This window comes from Haliotis rufescens, unplaced genomic scaffold (assembly GCF_023055435.1).
Source record: "Haliotis rufescens isolate VD_foot unplaced genomic scaffold, xgHalRufe1.0.p SCAF_63, whole genome shotgun sequence".
In the NCBI taxonomy this organism is placed as follows: Eukaryota; Metazoa; Mollusca; class Gastropoda; order Lepetellida; family Haliotidae; genus Haliotis; species Haliotis rufescens.
In genome coordinates this window covers 1,144,369-1,168,912 of record NW_025964354.1, presented here as the reverse complement: position 1 = coordinate 1,168,912, position 24,544 = coordinate 1,144,369, and the positions used below count along the sequence as shown (strand labels likewise).

At 38.7% G+C, this 24,544-nt stretch overlaps 1 protein-coding gene across 7 annotated transcripts in view; it reads left to right on the top strand.

Annotated features, from left to right (window-relative positions):
- The window catches only part of LOC125375939, a 37,179-nt gene extending 16,614 nt beyond the window's left edge, over positions 1–20,565 (top strand). For 2 of the 7 annotated variants that reach the window (XM_048386999.1, XM_048386997.1), the window contains exon 10: positions 8,356–8,429. Coding sequence is in view for 5 of the 7 variants with exons in the window: in XM_048387001.1 (XP_048242958.1) it covers positions 8,420–8,434; positions 8,715–8,784; positions 9,179–9,478; positions 11,143–11,439; positions 11,738–12,034; positions 13,255–13,763 (1,488 nt within the window). In the remaining 2 variants the exon portion in view is untranslated. Of the gene's footprint in view, positions 1–2,236; positions 3,442–8,355; positions 8,435–8,714; positions 8,785–9,178; positions 9,479–11,142; positions 11,440–11,737; positions 12,035–13,254; positions 15,209–16,783 lie in introns of those variants that run through there. The other 5 variants (XM_048387000.1, XM_048387001.1, XM_048387003.1 and 2 more) reach the window with 5 other exon arrangements.
- Positions 20,566–24,544: the final 3,979 nt, after the last annotated feature.

Below are 24,544 nucleotides of genomic sequence, written 5' to 3'. Positions count from 1 at the left end.
ATCTAAACCGTTGTTCAGCCATGAACCGTGACCAGGGAACCTATGTGCCTCGTGCTTGGGATGTTATGCTTTGATCTTTGTCGGGGCTAATTGCCTAGCTAGCTTCAATTTGCCCTTTGCTATGTCCATTCGTACACCTATCAGTGCCAATTCCCCCCTACCCACCCCACCCTTTCAACCACATCCCTCCATTTGCCCAATGTCAATTACCAATTACTTAGCTATGATAACATTAAGTGTTGGCTTCCATTGTCTATTGCTTATCAGCGCCAATCATCTGTTGGCTTCCTTTGTTAGCTTGTACCCTTTGTTATTTTCCAACTTTTGTTATCTTATTAATTTTGTTGTCCTTACATGTACATATATTTGCTCTCTGCCTCATTGCATTCATTCACCTAAGTTAAGTAATCTATTCCAAATCTCAAAATTCCCCAATTCTATATAAGCAACCCCTAAAGCCCCCTCTTGGGTTGCTCACACCACTTTCGCCCCTTCCGGAAACACATTAAATGGCCTGGCCTGGCCGGGCCCGTGTGCGAAATACGCATCAGTCGGAAAGCGCACGTTAAATCTCCAAAGTAAGTACGAAAGTAAGTTATTCATTCACCTGATGAAGGAGTAGTCTTATACTCCGAAATGTTGTGTTCCTCATAATAAAGAAGTTGACATTCATATATTCTCGTCCTTATGTGTATCGCTTCTTAATGCCTGTCAAAGACCTGATAATTGCGAAAGTTTAACACGTTCAAAATTCACATTGCAATAAATATGAACATGAGAGTCTTGAATTTATTTTTTTACCTTTCGTACAAATTCCGAAAAAAACTTTTGACGAAAGATCATAGCTTATGGCACCATATACACATGCCAAAAGTTCGACACACTTTATCTGTTGTGGGAATAGACAGTTTAAGTTACAATTTATTCAGCCAAATAGCTACAAAACGTACACTACAATGAGATCAAACAATGTATAAAAGCTTATATTAATCTCGTGAATGGGAAAGTCAAAAACATGTTCTCACTTAATTTGGGATTATAAATAGAGTAATAACTAATAGCTGCTTGTTGTGTTAAGAGGGTTGCGTTTGTTGTAACACAAGAAGTGGAATGACATGTAGTAAATACATTGTACTAACAGTGTCACAATTAGAAACCAACAACTTTTATGTTTTGCCCCGTCTACGCAATCTGACAGTATCTAATTATTTGGAATAATCTTTTCCCGCGTTTCTTTCAATTAAAAACGACTTATTCCATATGAAGGTGTCTGTGATCTAAAAAGACAATCATTATGTTTTCATAGGCACAGACACATGTTGCAGAGGGGTATAGCGCAGTAGATGGAACATTCAGCAAACACAATCCGCGGGTTGTGAAGTATGTATTTTTGTCCTCGACAGTCAAATGGCGATGATATACGGACAAGATTTTCACCATGTTACACATGATTATATAACCCACAATAAGTTATAACAGATGATAATGTATACAGGCTCAATCAACTTTACTATAAATGCCAACTGAAAAGATGTCTCACAGATGAATTATGGAATAACTAGAAGACATTTATGCATACTAGATGTTACAACAGTATATATATTATATTCTGTATCTATGAACTTACTTAATGCATATAACATAATCATATATTACAGGAGGCGCTTCGTAGCCATGAATATGATTTACATAGTTACAGTGTACTTATTCTAATATAATATTAAATATTGCTTACAGATATTCGCACAAATAAACATATCATATATATCCTGTGGGTGACACCGGGGGTGTCTGTCCCTTCCCACAGCAGCGACATGCATGTATAGTGAGACCTAAATATACAACACAGAATTAGTTGTAACTAAGTAGTATAATACTGTGATGCAAATAACTATTCAGTAGCATTACACAACTGATATACTTTATTACTAAGATATTATAACTATGACTAGACATACCACATATACACTTTTACAATCTAGTCAAATATAAACTATGGATAAAACACTAGATATTCCTTATATACAATAAATATTATATAATATTAACCTGCATTTCTTATATGCAGTAATCCAGCATATAAATATATTTGATGATACATCTGTGTTTTTAAAGTCGGCAAAGTCGGACCAAACACAAGCCAAACACTCCTGAGAGAGACTATGTTGAGAATGTAGAGGAAAAAGGTCTTCACTTTGAGCACCTTGTTTTCTTTAAATAGCGCGATCTGAGACACTATAAAGTGGTATATAGGTAGATATAATTCTAATCTATAGATGTAAATACATCTGATGATACATCTGTGTGTTTAAAGCTGATTTTGACAGCTCGCGCCAAGCCGGACCGAACACTTGTGAGACTGTTGAGAGTATGGGGAGAAGAGGTCTACTTTAACCAACGTGTCTGCTTTAAATACGATGAACTGTGACATTATTAGCTGGTATTTACTTAGATATAGTACTAACCTATACATGAAAACGCTATGTCGATAGATGGATATGTGTATCACGATAGGTAGAAGTATTTGATACGTTTCAAATCCTATTTCGTTAAACGATTGTTCTGTTACATGTAACCTAGATCAGCGACGCTTACACACAACTCTACTTTCTGGTTTTCGAGCGATTTACTCCGAATCACTATGGTACACGTTTTTGGTTGTGATTGTTCAATAATGCCATGTGTGCATCTCGCATCAATAATATGTAGGTATGGCCGCCAAAAATGGAGTAATTAGCACAACAAACTCTGGCCCGTCTTGGCCCGGCCCGGCCCGACTTTTAGGCAATCCCATAATAATGTCTACGACAATCAACCAAAGTATCGGTCGTGTATATCATGACAAACAGTTGCATAGTGAAGAAAACTCGAAAAACTTCATGTACGTCTTTTAAGTGTAGATCCAATATTGATGGCGAGTCACTCATAATACACAGAATCGTGTTGTGATGTTTGTTAAATATAAAGCTTGCCTTGTACTTTGAGAGATAATATACATAATATAATGGGTTCAAGATATCCCTGAATGTGTCCAGATTGTGCAATACGTATTTGTCCTTTGATTATCGTGGAATGAAATTATTCGAATGTGACAGCCTTTCAAAATTGGTCTATTTGTTTCAGTCGCATAGAGTATAAATGTGTAAACACGATTATCTCCCTTGGATAATACTCAGTAACATCCTTTTTCATGTGCCAGCTTTTCGCTTATGACGTTTAGACATGGTTTGCCGTTGACGGACATGCGCATGTAACCTTCCTGAGAGGAAATAGCACACTTCGAATCGGCACATGTGAATAACCTGATTAGGATACGTAACATGGTTCATTTTGCTGGTTACAGTTAACTACAGCGTTTTCATGACACAATATTGGAGGCATTATCGTTGTAGCATATCATCTCAGCTGGCATGTATAGCTTGGATCATTTACACCTAGCAGGTAAGACTTGTATGAATAATGTCAGAATGTGTTTCTCGTTGTAATAGTCAGTTGGCCACCAGCAGAAAAGAGGCTTAGTTTAGATTTTCGTTCCCACATTTTCCTGTATACCTTAAACCTTTTCTATTGCATAAAGGAGGTATCTGTACACAATTTTCATTGGGTAGTAAGCTTGCAAGTGTGTGCAGGAATTTTCAGGGGATCAAAATTGCATAAATTGAAGGAAAAATGCATAATTTGACAAAATTGGCTGTAACATTTTTATTAAGTCATTAAACTATCCAAATTATGTCTTTGATTACAGGTTATATGTTCGGTTATCTGAATTTGGCAAACATTTTGTTTCATTTAACTGTTATTCTAATTCTCAGTCGAAACATTGGTAAAAATCATGTTTTTTTACTTCATTTTCAAATCTTGTGAGTAGGTAAAACACTAATTTCATTGAATTGGGACAATAAAACCACTATAACTGGGTATTAAAATCTGCCTTAACCATTGTACTATTCTATACAAAAAACAAAATGAAAATATTTTACATAGGGGTTGAGATATTGTGTACAATGTTACCCCACCCCCCAAAAAACAAATTTGACGAAAATTGCTTATTGAGATATGGTGGTAGATGATGTTGCTGTAGTGGATGAGTGGGATAATTGCAAAAATGCTTAAAAACACCAAAATAGTAAACTCATAAAGAAAAATGATGTTTCAAGTTTTTCCGTGAGCAGTTATGGTGGCCATCTTGAATTTCAAGATGGCCGCCATTTTTACCTGTTTTCAAAATCAAGATCTTATATAGTTCTTCAACATGGTCATGTAATATATCATATGAAAGCTTTTTACATTGTCTTTTCAATGATATACAATATTCACTGACTCCTGTGGTAAATTGATCCCCAACAATGAAATAAGGAAATATTGAAATCTAATTTCTCTCGCGACTTCAACCCATACCCAAATTTAGATTTAAATTAAAATGGACATATTTTCACTCAAAATTGAAGATATACTGCACTTTAGTTCTTCAGAATGGTTATGTAATATGTCATATGAAAGCTTTTTTACATTGTCTGTTCAATGATGTACCTTATTCACTGACTTCTGTGGTAATCTTATCCCCCAATAATACAACAAATGATATATCGAAAGCTAATTTCTCTAGAAACACCAATCAACCTCCAAAGGTGTATTTCAATAAGATGGACATCGTTTCAGTCAAAATTGTAGATATACTACACTTTTGTCTGAGCATTTCACTAGTTTATCGTTTGAGTGAAAAAAACATGAGAATACTTCTAGTATTATGAAGCATTAAAAATTACATCACAGAGTCAAGGGCTGTGAAATAATGTCACCTCTAGTCACCGTCTGAGTCCATCTCATCTGGAGAGGTAGTTTAGTTGTTTCTGTTTAAGCATGACATAGCACAACTGCATCCAAGGGAACATCCCACGATGTTCTTGGCGCAGCTACACCTGGATGAGGAGCATCTGCCTGTTGTGCATTTACAGGTGGGAATTCTAGACACAGTGCTGGCATTCGTTTCTGGGTCATTGGGATGGGTTCTCAGTGGACGTCCACCTATACCCTTCTGCTGGTGGAATGTCAGCCTTTCCTTTGGGTGCAGAACACCACGCGATGCACTGGTGCTGACATATGAGTAGAGGTTGTGTGTTGGGAGTTCCTCTAGGTCTCCAACCCTGTGGAACATGTCAGCTGTAAGTGTATTAATGCTAGTTGCAGCACTTGTACTGGATTGTACACTTTGAGGACAACTGTTTCTGTCTTTTTCATGTTGAAGGCACCAGTTTCTTCTTTTGGTTGCAACAATTATGGTTGTGCGATAAATATGTTCTAGGTCGGCTTTTTGCCATAACCACTGAACTGGCTTGTTGTGTCACAACCATGACCGCATGGAATGCTGGTAGAGCTGCTACAACATCTGGAGTGAGAGATTGACGTACATCATCAACTTGTATGAATAGAGGGTCCTTTGCAGTCCCTGCACCCATCTATATCTTAGCACATCAGTGTCACGGTTGTGAACGACAACGTGGTCGTATACATTGCAGGAGGCATCCATGACATGCATCATCATTCGTGTATCTGCCTCTTCATGTGCTTATAGTAGATTTGGTATTGCTGCAGATTGATCTAAGGAAGATATTACATCATCATGGTATGAATCGAGGTGAGAAGCTTTTGTAAGAGTTCATTGACAATCGATTGGTGGATAATGCTGAGAGTATTCATGACAAAATATCACAAAATACGTCCAACAGTACATGTTCCGCACTGTACACCATGCAGGTATCAATAACAGTCAACTCAAACCAATACCTTTAAGCAAGGAAGAAAACTTTTCAGAAGGTTGCTGAATGCCACCCACAGTGGAAGGGAAGTAAACGTACCACATCTTTTAACACATGAGCTGTCCCAGACCCCACCTTCCCTGGCAACACCAGATGGTCTACTTTGTACAACAAAGCTGCATTATCACATTTGCTTGCAGATTCTCATGTTACCATCAACTGATGACACAACATGCATTGTTATTTCTGGCATGGCTCTTGTACAGGCTATAGGAAAACCAAGCAAAGCTAGGACCTTTGGAGATTTGGCTAATGTTTTCAATTGGAATGTGCTGAAGAACTTCAGTGAAACTTGTACTTAAATAGATGATGTCTTTGACCAATATGTTGCAAAGTCAGTAAAATCTGCAACTCGGACAAAAAGAGGTGATCGATCAAAGAAAATTCGAAGAATAATAGATTAATGAGACATCCTTCTGCTGACTACATTGTTCAGTTTTATTGAAATGAACAAGCAAAATTTGATACAATTCTTTACCACAGAATTGCACACACAGGCACAGCATCTCCATCATAATCATCGAATCGTCATCATTGCAGGTGGATTAAGCAGCCCAGATACAGCAGTATCTTCCATATATCAATCTGAAGCAATGCCAAATCTACTGTCAACACATAAAGAGGCAGATACGCGAATGGTGATCAATGTCATGGATGCCTCCTGCATTGGATACGACCAAAGTGTCATTCACAGCCGAGGCACTGATGTGTTAGTACAGTTGAAACATAATAAACATCGGTTTTCTGCTCAGATATGAATGGGTGCATATCAGTTGATGATGTACATCAATGTATCATTCTCTCAGATGTTGTAGCAGCTCTACCATCATTCCATGCGGTCACAGGTTGTGGACCTGGAACATATTTATCGCACAACCATATTTGTTGCAACCAACAGAAGAAACTGGTGCCTTCAACATGAAAAAGACAGAAATAGTTGTCCTCAAAGTGTACAATCCAGCATCGACTGCAACTAGCATTAATACACTTACAGCTGACATGTTCCACAGAGTTGGAGACCTAGAGGAACTCCCACCACACAACTTCTACTCAGATGTCAGCACCAGTGCATCGCGTGGTGTTCTGCACCCAAAGGAAAGGCTGACATTCCACCACCAGAAGGGTATAGGAAGTCGTCCACTGAGAACCCATCCCAATGACCCAGAAACGAATGCCAGCACTGTGTCTAGAATTGCTCACCTGTAAATGCACAACAGGCAGATGCTCCTCATCCAGGAGTAGTTGCGCCAAGAACATCATGGGATGTTCCCTTGGATGCAGTTGTGCTATGTCATGCCTAAACAGAAACAACTTAACTACCTCTCCAGATGAGATGGACTCTGACGGTGACTAGAGATGACTTTATTTTACATTTTACTTTTAATGCTTCATAATACTAGAAGTATTCTCATGTTTGTTTCTTCACTAATATTATAAACAAGTGAAATGCTCAGACAAAAGTGTAGTATATCTACAATTTTGAGTGAAACGATGTCCATTTAAATTTAAATCTAAATTTGGGTAAAGTCGCGAGAAATTAGCTTTCAATATTTCCTTTTTTCATTGTTGGGGATCAGTTTACCACAGAAGTCAGTTAATATTGTATATCATTGAAAAGACAATGAAAAAAGCTTTCATATGATATATTACATGACCATGTTGAAGAACTATATAAGATCTTGATTTTGAAAACAGGTAAAAATGGCGGCCATCTTGAAATTCAAGATGGCCACCATAACTGCTCACGGAAAAACTTGAAACATCATTTTTCTTTATGAGTTTACTATTTTGGTGTTTTTAAGCATTGTTGCAATTACCCCACTCATCCACTACAGCAACATCATCTACCACCATATCTCAAAAGCAATTTTCGTCGAATTTGTTTTTTGGGGGGTGGGGTAACATTGTATACAATATCTCAACCCCTATGTCATATATTTTCATTTTGTTCTTTGCATAGGATAGTACAATGGTTAAGGCAGATTTTAACACCCAGTTATAGTGGTTTTATTGTCCCAATTCAATGGAATTAGTGTTTTACCTACTCACAAGATTTGAAAATGAAGTAAAAAAACATGATTTTTACCAATGTTTCGACTGAGAATCAGAAGAACAGTTAAATGAAACAAAATGTTTGCCAAATTCAGATAACCGAACATATTACCTGTAATCAAAGACATAATTTGGATAGTTTAATGACTTAATAAAAATGTTACAGCCAATTTTGTTAAATTATGCATTTTTCCTTCAATTTATGCAATTTTGATCCCCTGAAAATTCCTGCACACACTTGCAAGCTTACTACCCAATGAAAATTGTGTACAGATACCTCCTTTATGCAATAGAAAAGGTTTAAGGTATACAGGAAAATGTGGGAACGAAAATCTTGTTTTTCACCCCTTTGCCAACTGACTATAAAGTGTAAATAGAAAGTATGCCAGTGTTTGGTATCTGTAAAATCCACTGATTAATGTTTATCAAAAGCACATTTGGATGAAAGTTCCTTTCCACAGCGTTTGCTTTATTATTTCCGTCACAGTATCGGAAGCCGTCCTCTGATGTCAGTCGTAACACAAGACAAGTAATCTGTCATCTTTGAAATAATGACACGACTTACTGTAAGTAGACCCCTTTTTAGCAGCCCTCTTTGAAATGTAACTTAGTATGACAAATGTATGCATGAAGCTACCGTTTTCAGGGGCATGAGAATTCGAATATCAGCATTATGTAAATGCTTGGCGGTTTCAAGAAAATGCGACCACAATGATATGTTTCAGAGCAATGTTTGCGTGGCAACGATATGTTCTCTTTTCACACATATACTCAGCATAAGAAGGTAACATGATATATAAATGCCTTTACTGAATAATATTGTCTTGTTTTTGTCTTTGTTAACAGATGAAGCTGTCGATTGGCCTTGGAACCTTAAAATTATTCTTTATCATGAGCAGCACGAGTTTAAACTACTGTGAGTTTCTCAGTGTCTGAAATTCATACTTAAGATATAATATATTCGTAGGCTTTATCATGTCCATGAATGGAGGTCATTAATGAGCTTGAAAACATGATTCTGATTGCTCAATCAGAGGTACCAAATCACTATACCTACATCTGTTTGAAACATCCTATGTAGACGACGGTGTCATCGCGGAAGCTAATATTTACAGAAAAAAAGTGTCTCTTCACTGAAAGCACGGTGTGTTTATCACCTCGCTGTGCACTCCAACACAATATACATATATTTGTCACGCAAGTTTTTATACTTAAACATGTGACACATATTAACTCCGGAAATGAGTCAAATAATGCGCGATGTGGTGATGGACAAGTATGACATTCGGCAACTCATCCTTCTGTTGCAGACACCACACCAGAGTTTATCTGCCCTGACGTATCCTACATCGAGGAATCTGCTCTGATGAATTGTTCGACGTCGACACCTTACACCGCTCTTCAATACACTGGTCCACGTTCAACTCCTGGTCCACAGTGTATAGCATCATTACAGTTGTGTACACCTATAGGAGGATATAATGCAAGTATCATCAACCAAACCCACAGTAGCCTCCGTATACTGACCGTTGAACCACATCACGCAGGACAGTGGACATGTGCTGATATTCCAAATGGTCCTCTTGCATCCTGCGATGTTGTCATTACAAGTAAGTGTAATGCTGATGTTGACTTCTTGAAATAAAAAAAAATTAAATTATAGATAAAAATGTCTTTATGACAAATAATATATAAAATATGTATATATCCAGTATGACAATACAATCCTTCATCATGCAACACTTGCAGCAATATATTTAATAAATGACTCTGATTTTAGTCTGTTTTTATTCTATGTCGCTTTCACTGTTTATTTAATGATATATTTGACAAAGTAGGTTTTTCCACTGAGTATAGTGATAAACTTGCATTATTGCCACTTGGGAGGATCGGTCATATACGCATTGTCTGTGGGTTTCGAGCTGTTGTTAGTTATTTTATTAAACCATGCATTTTACAGTACTGTCGAAGGTTGAAAATCAACCATTCCAGAGGAAAACATTCTGTTCTAAACAAAATTTATCCGTGTCCGGAAATGCAAAAGTATTTTGCAATAGCCCAAGACATGTCTACCTTTTTACATATTTGTATGTAACTTCAAACACATCTGTCCGAAACAGTTCAGTAAGAACTGTATGTAGGACACTATCCTCTCATATGAGTGGGACATGTCAAATTCCTTAATATCCCCTCGATTGTTCAAAGTTTGGCCGAACTGACTTAACTTAACATAGCAGTACAGCTGCCTCGAAAACTATGTTACAATACGTGCAACCTGTGGGCGGGCATTTTCTGCTGCAGTTAGACGTTACATCCCAGCATTTGCACATAGGGTAGAACATCATCTTGAGCGATTTCGTTCCGGGAGCACATGCCTTTCAAATTGCCTTTAAGAATAATGTAAACGTTGCCTTTTTAGCAAGCCGTGGTAAAGAAAAGTGTTTTTATTAGCATCTGGTAGATAAGCTAACATTCAAGAACCACTTGTGTCAGAAACATGCACCAACCAAACAAGTAAATATCTAAATTGAGCGCCGTACATGAACTTGCAAATTGTAAATGAGGCTAGGTGTGCATGACAGTGACTGCTTTCAACGCATGAATTTTCCGAGCTGTTAATGCGTATAGATTCCGTAGATGCGCCAAAATGGTTGTCTTAATGATATGACGTCACATGCGGGCGATCAGCCCATGACAAGTTATGAGTGTTGCCTGTTTAGCAAACCGTTGTATTGCTTAGTGTTATAAAATGTTAAACAATAGTGCTTTATTAGCAACTGATAGCTAAACAATAATTGTGTTCACATTCAGGAACCGCTTGTGTGAGAAACATTTCCCAACTAAACACGTACACATCTAAATTGCGCACGTGCAAATTGTAAATCAGGTTTTTAATGTCATCATGAATATGTATGGTGAGATGAAATAATTCAATTAAAAAAACAGTTTTATTTTTATTGAACTTTATCTGAAGCGCAGCTACTTTAATCCGTTAGTATTTAACAGTCAACGACATATTTGTTTTGAATTGTTTGTGTGACAATGTCCAACGCCCAAAGAAATAATGGCAATAACTACATAACTTGCAAATACCACTCATGAAAATCGACGGTACAACTAATATGAAGAAAGTACAGAGCACAAAGCTGATGTACCTGTATCTATCATTTGGCTATGCAATGTATGCAATTATAATGATATCGGTCAAATCGATTTCAGCGAACTATTTCGGGTTTTAACATGTTCTTATTCAAAGAGTAATTTATTGTTTCAGAGACACCAACGTGCAGCATTAACAGTACTGAGGACACAGATGTACTTGCCCTGTATCAGGAGCTGTCACTCACAGTGGACATACGGGACTACTTCTGTTCTGCAGCTTTTAACTTCTCACTACAGACTGGGAACGTGTCAACACTACTGCTGGGAGCTGAACATGTAGCTAATGTCACTGACAACATCACTGCAGTGACCCTCAATGTGACGAAATCCCACCTCGGAATTGTAGGCTTGATATTCAGCTGTCACACCAAACAGCGGAATACAACTTGCGATGGCGTGACGGAACTCAGTAAGTATTTTACGTGATTTAAAAACCCAAATAATCGTCTTAGCAGGCTGAAAATGGTACAGATCATCTCCACACTTACAGCTATAGCACAATGTAACGAATTGATGAAGCCTATTTCGAGTCAGTTGAAGTCAGTTTCTTTCAAGACGTGTCTTCTTTATAAATGTGAATGCTGTCTTTATAACAACAGCTATTGTGAAATTGTCCTCGTTGCACACCACTCAAATGTATATAATAACATATTCATTTCTGACATCGACCTTTCCACCATCTGACGGATAGTTACATCTGATTTCAGAGACTCCAACCTGCAGCATATCAAGTGACAAGGACACTGACAGACTTGACCTGAATGAAGAGCTGACTCTCTCAGTGGACATTATTGGCTACAACTGTCCTGTAGCATCCCACTTCACTCTACAGACAGGGAACGTCCAACAATTACTGGATGGCAGTGATGCCGAGGCTGGTTTTGATCGTGCAGCACAAACGTTTAATGTGACCGAAACACACCTGGGTGGTGTGAGGCTGATATTCAACTGTCAACACAGACACTGGAATCTGACCTGCGATGGCATAACGGATCTCCGTGAGAGTAAGTATTTCTTGATTTTCGACTTGGCTGAGATATGAACGGCTATTACGTCTAGATGTTTTCTGTGTATGACTCACAAGCACCTGGTATCATCACGATATATTTGTGATTCATAACCACATGTTTTTAATATAATCGGAATCGTTCATTGAACTTTTATTATATTTAATTTGATTATGGAAAGGATTTTGTCGTTTTATTGCCAGTGTTGTAACTCCACATCTGTTTTTCTTTTACAAATGTGCATACATATATATAATATTAATGTCCGAATACCAATGGACTGACAAACACCATACCAACTGGTTTGTCTGAAGTGGTAAACTACTTCCAGTGTTCTAGACTGAATAAATACTGGACAAACTATGTATCAGTATTTAGTGGTGTTTATTTGCCTGTTGGTCGGTTGTCCACTTAACATTATCCCAGTGTCTCCCCAGAGTACACAGTGTTTCTTAATAACTTTGATGTTGGGGATGTGATTATGTTTGTTTGTCTGCTGTTTAACACTGCACCCAGCAATATTCTAGTTATATCGCGACAGTCTGTAAATAATCGTATCTTGCCAAACAGTTAAGTGATTGACAACATCGATCTACACAACTGGAAAAAGATGGCACACAACAACCAAGTCAGTGAGCCTGACCAGTGGCCACTCACCACACGAATGGGTTGCTAAAGAGCAATTCGAAACCGGATCTTCACTGGGGTAGTTTGATTTCAATCCATGTCAAAATGTCAATGGTTATACGACAGGGACATATAATTAAAACACGAACGTTACATTGTCTACATCAGTATATCGTCAATGTCTACTTTGGTGTTCCGGTAAACACTACTGTTGTGCGAGTACTCGCATATTGTCAATGTATTCGTTGTGTATGCTATAGAAATGACAGTTCAATCCAAACAAAACGCGCAACCTGCATGAGATGGACCCGTGCCCCAATTCCTGCATATGGCGGCGGCTGGGTAGCGGTGATTTATACCCCGTACAAGAGAAATAGAAAGCGATTAAGGGTATTGTAATCTGACGTCTAACAGTCGCCAACACGCGGGATTTTCATTCTCCATGTTAACATGCTGTTACGGTCATTAGTCAAGGCGACAGTATGCCCATGCAGTTTGGCTTTGTGTCTGTTTTTAACAAATGCAACTTGTGTTCTGTTATTTAAGGAAGAGTATCTAACTATGACTTAAACGCCTTTATAACATTGCAGAAATCAAAACAAGTGATGTCCTAGCCACAGCCTCCACTCCAGTTATTGCTGCCTGCGTTGTTGGTGCGATAGTGTTTCTCATCATCGTCGTCCTCATCGTGTTTCTCATCAAAAGAAAACAGGTAACTCAAATAAAACCACAGCCATCACTTAAGCCTTCTTCCCCTCCGTACATAACTGTAGGGACGCCCGGAAGTTCAGCTTATGCTACCGTGGAGCTGAATGATGCTCCAAGTGGATCAAAGAACATAACTGTAATAGATGCAGGAGGTTATGCGTGCGCAGGGGACTTCGTCAACAATGCTGACACCAGATCAAGTTCCCTAACGAAGGATGGATCACACGAGTTATCGATGGCAAAAACATCCACAGACAATCCTAAGAATGACCTAGGTGTAGTCGTACAGCACATTGTTCCCGAGGAAAATAGAAGTCAAATCAATGAGCTCTATGCCTCTATTAACAAAACGAAGGATATGACAGTGCATAATGATGACACAGCAATCTGATAAGTTGTTATATATTTGGTGGATATGTGAATAGCCTTATCATATTTTCTGCTGTTTTCTGAAGTTTTTGTTTCAAGTTCGTTCATATTTAAACTGATTTTCCGTTAACATGTGCGGAACCATCCCAAGAGATCATTCATTTTCTCGTTAACAAATCACAGTCCTGGAACAATTTGCGTCTAATATTTTACACGCAGAGTTACCAGAGTGTAGGAATAGGCATTATCTAGGATTCGAATCCACCACCTTGTCAGGCATAAGTTGCCGAGATTTCTTAAAGCAAGTCAACAAAGCATCAATCTATGCGTAAGTCTGTCAACTTAACTTCAAATAAGATCATGTCTTACTGATCAAGTTAGCCATGAACAAGTTGCATTCATGACCTGGGTATATGCTATTCATGACAAACGTCTGTTCATTTTGATCTTTGTAATATAAGTTAACCTGTGTCATTTATTTTTTTAAATAAGTAGTTAATCTGTGCATACTATGCCATTATCCGTTCATGTTAATTATGTTTGGATGTTTAACTTAAGAGATCTATATCTGAGATGACATAGCCACAATCAATGTCTGCTTGTACCCTGCAAGCAATGGCTGGCTTACCTGATTAAAAGCGGGAGTGTGGTTAAAGCGACCGATTTTTCTTGTGAAGTTCATGGCTAAAACTGGCGTAAATGGAAATTCACTGATTAATTCACTCAACCATGTCACTTCATCTATATTTCAACGTACCAGTAAACAGGTTGATAGACATACAAACAGTTCTCAAACTCTTCCCACACTATGTTATCTTAGATGGAGATTGATAAAAATGTTTATTCCATTTATTCAGCAACTACCCAAAAGCGGAAACCATCACACTCATTAAACTACGTCAGTCCTGAATGTAACTTAGTACGAGTATTGCTCAATGTACAATTAGCAATACCGATCCAAATATGAAAGAAGAAAAAAGAATTATGTTTTCATAACATCAATAATTTACCCGTGGGGAATCACCATAATGTGTTGTAGGAAGGAGAGATGTTATAGATAGGATGTTTTCTATAAAATGAGGAGCTGAACACTTAAATATCCCTTCACAACACATTTCATTCATTTTTTCAAACATGCCCAGCAAGCAATAAATCATTGTATGTCAATATTGAGGACTTTTATTGGACATCCCTGATAACATCACCATAACATACTGTTATCAGAGGATCAACATCTCCCTCTTGGTAAAATGACACATCATATCCTTGTCATATATTCTGGCTTATATGACTGTGCCAAATTAATGAATCGTATCGCTCCTGTTGTGTACGGTGTACGTATATGGATATTCATGTCCTGTGTGACCCGTGAAGATCCGGGGTAGAATAGGTCTTCAGCAACCCATGCTTGCCGTAAAAGGTGACTATGCTTGTCGTAAAAGGCGACTAACGGGATCGGGTGGTCAGGCCTCGCTGACTTGGTTGATTCATGTCATCGATCCCAATTGCGTGGATTTATGGTCAGGCTATTAATCACTGGATTGTCCGTAAACACTCGATTATTTACAGACCGCCGTCATATAGCTAGACTATTGCTGATCGCGGCGTAAAACAACAAACCAACCAACCAACATGTCCTGTGTTGACAGGCTACAAATACATTTGTCATACCTCCGTTTGATAAAATACCGTGTTTCCCGACTTGGATGGAAATATATTTCTCAGCGGGAGAATAAATCTCTTATACCACGCCGCGAGCAAGACAGGCTGCATGTGGATTTCTGAGAGGCTGAATAAATCCCTTATACCCCGCTTCGAAGCAAGAAACTCCTTTTCGAATCAGTATGTTAATACATGTCGGTAACATACATTCATTGAAGCAGTATCACTCGGAGTAATTTTGCTAAACTTATCATTATAATTAAAAAAATGGAATTACGTTTCCTTAACAAACAAAGAGACACCCGTTGGGATTCCAATTGTTTACCTTCGTATCCCGAACCTGGGTTACTTGTTCTGGACCTAGGTGGCCTTGGATCTGCTTTACACATAGGGTATGTGTGGGTGGTGAGGTGAAATGAGGTTTAACGTCTCGTGTGTGTGTGTGTGTCTGTGTGCGTGGCTGTTTGCACTAGTCCGGACGAATGCCGAGATAAATGCCGAGCCCACTGAGATACCAAGCCGCAGTTTGACATGAAAACCCAAACCAGATACAATATACTGACCCCGAGCCGACCAGTGCTTGTTTTAGGCCCCAAATGCCGCGCTCGAGGTAGCATAACAAAAAGGACCATATTTGACGTATTTTGGTAAGGCATTATGGGACTGAAACAAGGATTTGTTGGCTCTGAGTCTGTACGCTGTGTCTTAGTTGGGTAAACTGTGGCATGGTAACTCAGTGTTCTATTACTATAAATCGGCATCAGTCGGGACTAGCACAAGCAGCACACACAAACACACACAAACACACACAAACACACACACATACATGCACGTCGCTATTTAAGTGCAATAATCTTGGACGCGACGTTAAACCCCATTTCACCTCACCTCACCTTTTGGTATGACGCCATCCGTGATCCATGACCTTCCGCTCTCCGGGCTGACGCTCTATCCACTGCACCACTGAGGTTGTGCAAGGAGGAACCAACCAATTCAAATTCGTTTTAGTTGTTGTTTTTTTCATTCTATTTTCTGGAACAAATTATGTGTTTCAAAATTGGCCCTAGAGAGAGACATTATTATTTCCACCTATCATAGCTCTCCTTGTGTAGTCTCGGTAGAATATCGTCGCGGCAATCTACAGCTTGTCAATAGAGTCGACTAAATAGGTCGGTGGTCAGCTTCTTGGGCTTGTCTTATTATGTACCTCGATGATGTGGGACAACGTCCATTCCTTCTGTATGGGGTTGGCTTGGCCAATTCTAGATTATTTTAACCCCGTGGTTTTGCTGTGATATTAATGAATGTGGCGTAAAATAGGAAATACTCAAAATATATTGCTTTACTAAATACTTACTACTGTAAACAATTGAATTCCAGAAGGAGACGAAAGAATCGGAAAACTGGGTCTGGATGTCAAACACACATTATTAACCTAAGTACCACTGCTTCCGTATCACTGCCTCGCCTGTGCTGCAAAAAGATGTTTTTTCTTTGCAGAATCCTTAGAGAGATAGGACATGGAATTGCATATAGACGCAGTTTGGTAAATTTCCTTGTGTGTGTTCGCATGATATAGCTTGTATATATACATAGCTGATCGTGTGTTTTAGGGAAATGTCCACCCCTTGTCTGCAATATGATCACTTTTTCAGCCTCTTTATACAAACAGACGTTCAAAAGAAACTATACCAAGAAACGTTATCTCATATTCCTTTATATTTTGGAGAATGGAAATTACTGCTGCTTAAATATTTCGCCCAAATACAACAAAATGTATCTGAAGACTTAAAGTGTTATTTAGCACCAAACAAGACGAGCATTGTGCCGTAATGACGTATGTACACGTAGCACGGAATGCATGTGCTAAACTGGTATACAAATCAGATGATACCATCCGATCGCAGTAACCAAAAGAGAACAGAAAATAATGCCTCGTTTGTAAGCAGCACAGAGAGAGAGGCCTTGGTATGGCCAAGCTTCAGACTACGCATGACAAGATTGCAAGGACTTCCGGGTGTACCAATGCTTCCGTAAGCAGGTTGATGAAACGTCCACAGCACTTTTTACCAATAGAGAGCAGAGAGCAGACACGCATATGAGTGGAAGGGTGCATGTTAACAAGCCCAGTCAACGCTGTCACTTGCGTGTTGTACATCTCGGAAACAGTTTCATTCCCCGACGACATCTGCATCGACGAGTCTCGGACATCGTTTAAGTCGACAGTGTCTTCCCCAACACTGACGTTGGCAGTTTTGGGACTGGGGACGATGCTGATTTTCTGAAGAGGGCATGTTTGCAGGGATCATAGTGACAGGCCCATCTTAAGGCCAGACCAGACTTGGAGCGATCTCTTCTTTGTGAATGGGAACAGAGACCCGCGACGACGTATTGTGCCGTGCACTGATCCATGATGCACGATGTGGACATAAGCGCTGATATATATTTTATTATAAATCCAAAGTTTACTGCCTTTGCAGAGCCTTAACATACTGTCGGTGGACATTGTGGCTCGTCGCATTTGCCCTACCTGTGTCTTGGGTCACTGTCACTTGAAGTGTTTCGGCGTTTTTTTGTGGCTTTTTTTCACCAAACGGAAACGCACCACTGTTATTAATGTGTTGATATATTTTGAACATGCGGCATGTTTAGGATGTTCGTCAATGGTTAATCGAAGTAATGGTATAGTTTATTGTGGACGTCAGTGTATATAGAGTATGTAATCCAATGCTTTCTCTGTTCGTGATGATTAATGTTTCCCTGCCTTTGACATGCCTTATCTCTGAAATGCGCATTCTACTTGTCTTGGTTATCGATTGGAGGTTCTTTGCTATTTTACATATTTAATTTAGAATCCTATCTAAATTTATTTGTTCTTAAGGTAACTGGTAAAAAGGAATATCAGTGTAGGTAAAACACACCTGGAATTGTATGGGGTATAATATTTACAATCTTCAACATCAGTTATTGGTCGAAAGTGTAAATGTTGTCGGGTTTAAAGAATCGATAAGTGCAAGTTTAGATTCCAGTTATAGAGGTCGGTCGACAACTGCCTGATAGCATGCAGGTCCTTTTACCTGTGGATCTGCATTTTCCTCCAGGTACGATAACATGGTATATGCTGCTCATAGCTTCCGGCTAACTTGGCTTTGCCATGTCAAATTTTTTTTCTGTTGTGTATATGTGTGTAAATGATTAAATAATGGAATTAGTTTTGCGAACTGAGACCCCTTTGGAAGTCCCGTTTAAAGTTAGGTCCAAGCAACCTATATTGGAGGAAGGAGGCTACTTAATGAATTGTGTGGTCAGGCTGGTTGACGTAGTTGATGATTTACCTCGAAGGGGTGGGTTGCTGAGTCTCATATCGATCACTGAATTATCCTTTCCAGACTCTGTTATAAGTTGTTTTTGCTTGTTTGTTTGTTGTTTAGCGTCGCACTCAGTAATAGTCCAGCTATATGACGGTGGTCTGTAAATAAGCGAGCCTGGACCAGACATTCAAGTGACTGATACCATGAGCATCGATCTACGCAATTGTGATTCGATGACATGTATCAACCAAGTCAAGGAGTCTTACCACCCGATACCGTTAGTCGCCTTTTACGACAAGCATTGTGGCCTTTTACGGCAAGCATTGCAATTGGTTGCTGAACCTATTTAACCCTCATCGTCACGGGGCCGATAAGAAGGCGGATGTCCTGTTGCTGAAATGTTGCTGAGTGCGGCGTAATGCAAAAACAAATATGAGATATCAAATGAAATAATACACGTGACACTGCACTTCACTTCTTTCATTTATTTTTTTTTTCGCTTTTTTTATATCGCACTTTACTTTAAACTTTAATGGTTACGTTAGAAGGTAAAACTATGTTTTGAAGATAAGACGTGTCCATGGTCAGTGGAAAGAGCGTCTGATCAGAAACCGGAAGGGCGTTAGTTCGATCTATGAAAAAAAGAGGCATGCAGTTAATCTGCCTGGCCCTCTGCATTAAGGGGATATGTCAAGGACTCTCCGGTTCCACCACATTTCACCTCACCGCACCTTTTTTGAAGATTCTATTTTATTTTTTGGGAGGACAGATTCACATACTGCATATTATATGACCCATGATTACATCATATAGTGGATTAAAGGTAAAAGAAATTTGCAATAAATATAGTTGATCGGTCAACGTTGTAAATGATCATTTATCAGGAATATTAAGTTTGAAATCAGGACTGATAATATGTAAAGTTATGTTCAAGCATAGAATGCAATGTTACTTGACAGTTGTGAAGAAATCAATAATTGAACGTTGTTATATTCTGTTTTTGAAACGATGAAATAATTATGTATCATTCAATCAGTCATAGACATAATTAAGACTGAAATAATAGAATCATAAGAAAATATAAGTTCTAATGCTGGGATTGGGAGTGGCAGCTGGGTGAGTGAGTATTTCTACTGGAGGGATTGGGTGCCTTCCTTGCCAAGTATAAAGTTTAATTCATTGAAGCGGTTTGTACCCGTATGTGTTCTCTAAGGATGATACCAGTGGCAACTTTATTTTTTTGCCACTCCAGCCCTCGAGTGCAATATGGATTTCTAATATTCTTTTATAGACATATAGTATATAACCACTACCTTTTATGAATAATCACTTTTATTTTGTTCTGTTATGTTTTTTTTTCCTAATGCACATGCATGATACAACCTTGTGTTCACGTCAGTTTACAGGTTTACAATCATAGTGATAATCTTGTAGAAATAACATGTTAAATGGTTTTATTCCTACAACTTAATAACAATTGAATAACAAATTCTCGTTTCGTCTATGCTTCATAAATTCAGGTGCTTTTCCCTGATCAACCTAGGTATTCTTTAAACTTTTAACGTTGTGTGGAACTGAATTATGTTTTTGTTTTTTAGGATATGATACACTTTGTTAAAAACATGTAAAGAAAGAGATAACCATATGCATTGAACTGATTTGATCATTTCTTAAACACATACTAGTTGATTTGTGAATCTAAGCAAACTTCGTCATCAACATAACTGTATCACAATGCATTGCCATATTATTTCTTCAAATGTTAAGCATTGATATGACTAAATTGTACATGATTTTGCAAATGCCATATTTACTTTTTTGTATAAAATAAATTGATGTTCTTTGGTTTTATGTCTAGCTTCCTTTTTAGAGTTAACGTCGGTATTATGTTCTCGCTAATGACATGTTTGGGTGTATGAGTATCGATGAAGTCGGTAAATGGCAACGGAAAGAGTTCAAGTAATATTAAAACCGAGTTTGGTGTACTTCCTCGTTCTCGATATAGCAGCTCACACACAGAGATAACGAAACATTTATTAAACATGCAGGATAAAGGAATACATTTTCGCCATGCCTTTGCGTTGATTCTATGACAAATGTGTAATAAATAGAGCTGACTTTCCTCGTAAGCAAGTGCTGTTGTTACTAATATCGATATCACGGATGAATACTGTTAGTTGAACGTTATCGTAGTACTCCACTGAAAAGGTCAACTTTATTTATGTACTTCCTGTTATACACACGGCTCATGTTGATCTGACTTTATCAATGTTTAGTTCTAGCGCTACTTTTGCATGCATGAGTAGGACGGCACATTTCAAAGTTACAGTTTTGAAATTACTTATTAAGGCTACATGTATAAGTTGTTTCCATTACGTCTGTTGGTCAGTTCAGACTAATACAACTACGAACTTTATTTCATTTGTGACAAAATATAATGATTTTGTGTTTGGAATTGTGGAAGTATGTAGCAGCCCATTGAGTGTGTTTGTTTGTTTTTACCTACTTTAGGGACTTTACATTGTGACTTGTCCACACGATCACTGGAGTCAAGACACATCCGGTTAATAGTTAGACCAGATGATTTTTTGTTGTTGTATTGATCTGTTGCACAAACGTGCTAAAAGTGCCACGATACTCTGGTTTCCCAATAAAGATGAACTCATTGTGGAATTTATGGATAAAATATAGTTTCCCAACAAACAATCCTGGTTGTAAGAGGCGACTAATAACATCGGGTGATTAGACTCTGTTTTGTCTTGGCTTAGCACAGACATTACCCTCCTTTGACGAAACATCCTGTACCGTAAAATCGATTTCACATAAAGACAAATTATTTGTTGTTTTGTTTCTTTCATGAATTGTGATTTATATTTACAGAAAGAAGAGTTATTGCATGTAGTTGAAAACATGCCTCACGTTCCGTGTGTCACGCAGTTATAACCACACCTGTCACATGAATGATAAATTTTCAATTGACAAAATACTTTCCTGAGTATCATTGTGAAATAGTTACACCTAACAATGCAATGTCATACAACAACTACGTAGCATTGTAAATGTCTCAGGAAGCTAAGTGTACATTCAATGATAACATTTACGACCCTGATAGTGATATTACATCCGTGTACCAACAATAGAAAGGGTATCATACCAGCTCATTTTATCACAAAATAAGTGGACAAACCACAGTCAATTGTACGATCCCGACTGTATCAGGAGCATGTGTTTATGAATCACTATGAAATAAATGATACTAGGTGTTCGCGAAAAGGTGAGCATATTATGTCCACCGGTGTCAACCATCACAAAACACATGCAAAGGCAAGTCAAACATTCACCTGACAAAACACGGGAACACAAAATGGAACAAATCAATATAGGTCAATGGAGGCGAAGGTTAAACATTAATCATACGACATAACGCTTCTCATGTAGTCAATTGAATTAATATTTATGTTCTGTTCATAGTGAGTGAGTGAGTGAGTATGGTTTTAAACCCCTTGTAGCAATATTCCAGAAATATCACGTCGGGGCACACCAGAAATGAGCTTCACACATTGTACCCATGTCGGGAATCGAACCCGGGTCTTCGGCGTCAAGAGCGAACGCTTTAACCACTAGGCTACCCGACCGTCCCGTGTGATGATGATAATGTTATTTTGCCTTGGCATATGCGGATCATCCAGCGAAAACTGTGATGTTTTATCATATGTTATTTTGTATGAACCACTTCCCAACGCTGTCAAATATATAGGTAATATGACACTTTCCTGTTCATCCTTTCTTGTGGAGCTTCAATATGTTTAGTACCGTACATTTTAACTTACCAAAGATGTAATCAATACTGTTCACTGTATGTGAATAAACAAGTGACGCTCATGTTCATGAAAAATCCCTGAAAACTAGTGTTGGTGAGGACGGAGAATGTTAATGATATTTATCCAAGTTGTAGTCATAAGGAGAAAACATTATCGTACAGATTCTTTATTGGACAAATAGGGAAACGAAAAAAATAAATATTTACACAAGGTAGGAGGAAAAGAGCAGAGGCGAGTTTAGTGGTTGTGAAGGTTTTTACTTCCGCAACCAGTAATTGAATCGACACCTGCTTTGTGTCACTCTGACCCGAAACGTCACCATGGAAACCACGCATATAAACCACTTGAATCGATAAGGTAATTCAGGTCAGTTACGGGTGTGACGCATGTTTCAGGGAAGGTCAGCCCTGAGTTTGAGAGCATGGTTTGGGTGCTGTTTAGATGACATGAACAAAACACCTCTTTATGGCCTTAAATGTCTAGCGAACAATGGTTGTTATGTAGAGAGGGGTAGGATAACATCATGTGACAAAATCACAAAAGGCTTCCCATGTGAACCTACTTAGACGACGTTATCAAATCTAATCGTCAGGAAAGGAGATACGGGTGGCTCGGTGAACAAAGGCGTATAGGTTTGCTGTGCAGACTGTCATTCCTTAGCCGTGTCATGGATCAGCTGGTCCAAGAGTTGTATACTGATGCGTATGATCCTCCATCTTTCAGTACCATGCCAACCCCAGTCGTCTAAGGTGCCGCGATTCGCTTTGCAGAGTTTCGTCTCGAGCTATGTTTGTGGGTTCGAATCTCGGTTCGCCCCGATTATGTTTCTAGGTTTGTCAAAACCATACCCGTGCTAGTGGGTTTCACCGAAGTGGTAAACGTCTGAGACCTGCATCACTTCGGGCTTTCCTCCCACATTAAGCTGGTATGCCGTGATATAACTCAAATGCTGTTAAAATCGGCGTTAAACCCAACTCACTCACTCATTGTGTCTGTGTTTAGTGTAGATAAATACTTATTAATGAATAACGAATAATGTCGCATAAGACAGCCCGATTATACTCTTGCAAAATCTGCTTACGATGGGAAGAATGGTGTCTTTGTACGAAGGCGACTTTTAGTTGAATGTGTTCGCAGGAAGGTGAACCGAGGGGCACTATGAAGTTTCTTCTCGTTTTAATTACTTTTGTTAATTTTAGGGTTATGATTGAGGGACGTTGCATAAACTTGACCACGCTCACCGCTGGTGATAATTATCAAATTTATAAAAGACCGCAACCGTGGTCTAGTGGTAGAGCGTCCGCCCGTAGAGCGGAAGTTCCGAGGTTCGATCCCCGGCTGCGACATACGAGACCAAAAGACGTTAAAAATGGTACTTGTTGTCAACCTGTCTGGCGCTCGGCATTAAGGGGCTAAAACAAGGACTTGTCGGCTCGGAGTCAGTATACTGTGTCTGAGTGGTCCGGACGAGTTCAAACAGCCACACACACACACGTGCATGCACGTCGCTATATAAGTGCAATAATCTTGGACGCGACGTTAAACCCAATTTCACCTCACCTCAAATTTATAAAATGTATTATGCATACAATATATTATTTGCAGATTGTAGTATGTCTTTATTGTAACATATTACAAAGTGATTGCATATGTAAACTGCAAACTCCTAGGGGCTATAAGAACATCCAGGTCCACGTACTGATGGAAATGCAAGGGTTCTCCTCGATTATTTTAGTTCTTTATGGAAAGACGAAGGGTTGTTCGCGTGATTAATACCAACACCATACATTGGACGTACTCATAGCGCAGCTTATCTTTATCGGACAGTCGCAAACCCCCCTGCTTTAGTGTGTTATACAGTGCAGTTGCAATACAAAGACCCCGTTCCTGCATATGGCGACTGCACTGCTCTCACATACTGCAGGCGTATTGAACGCCCCCACGGTTTACATTCATGAAGAGGAATCCATGATCTAAACCCCTTCTATATACCCGTGGTAGCTTTTGTC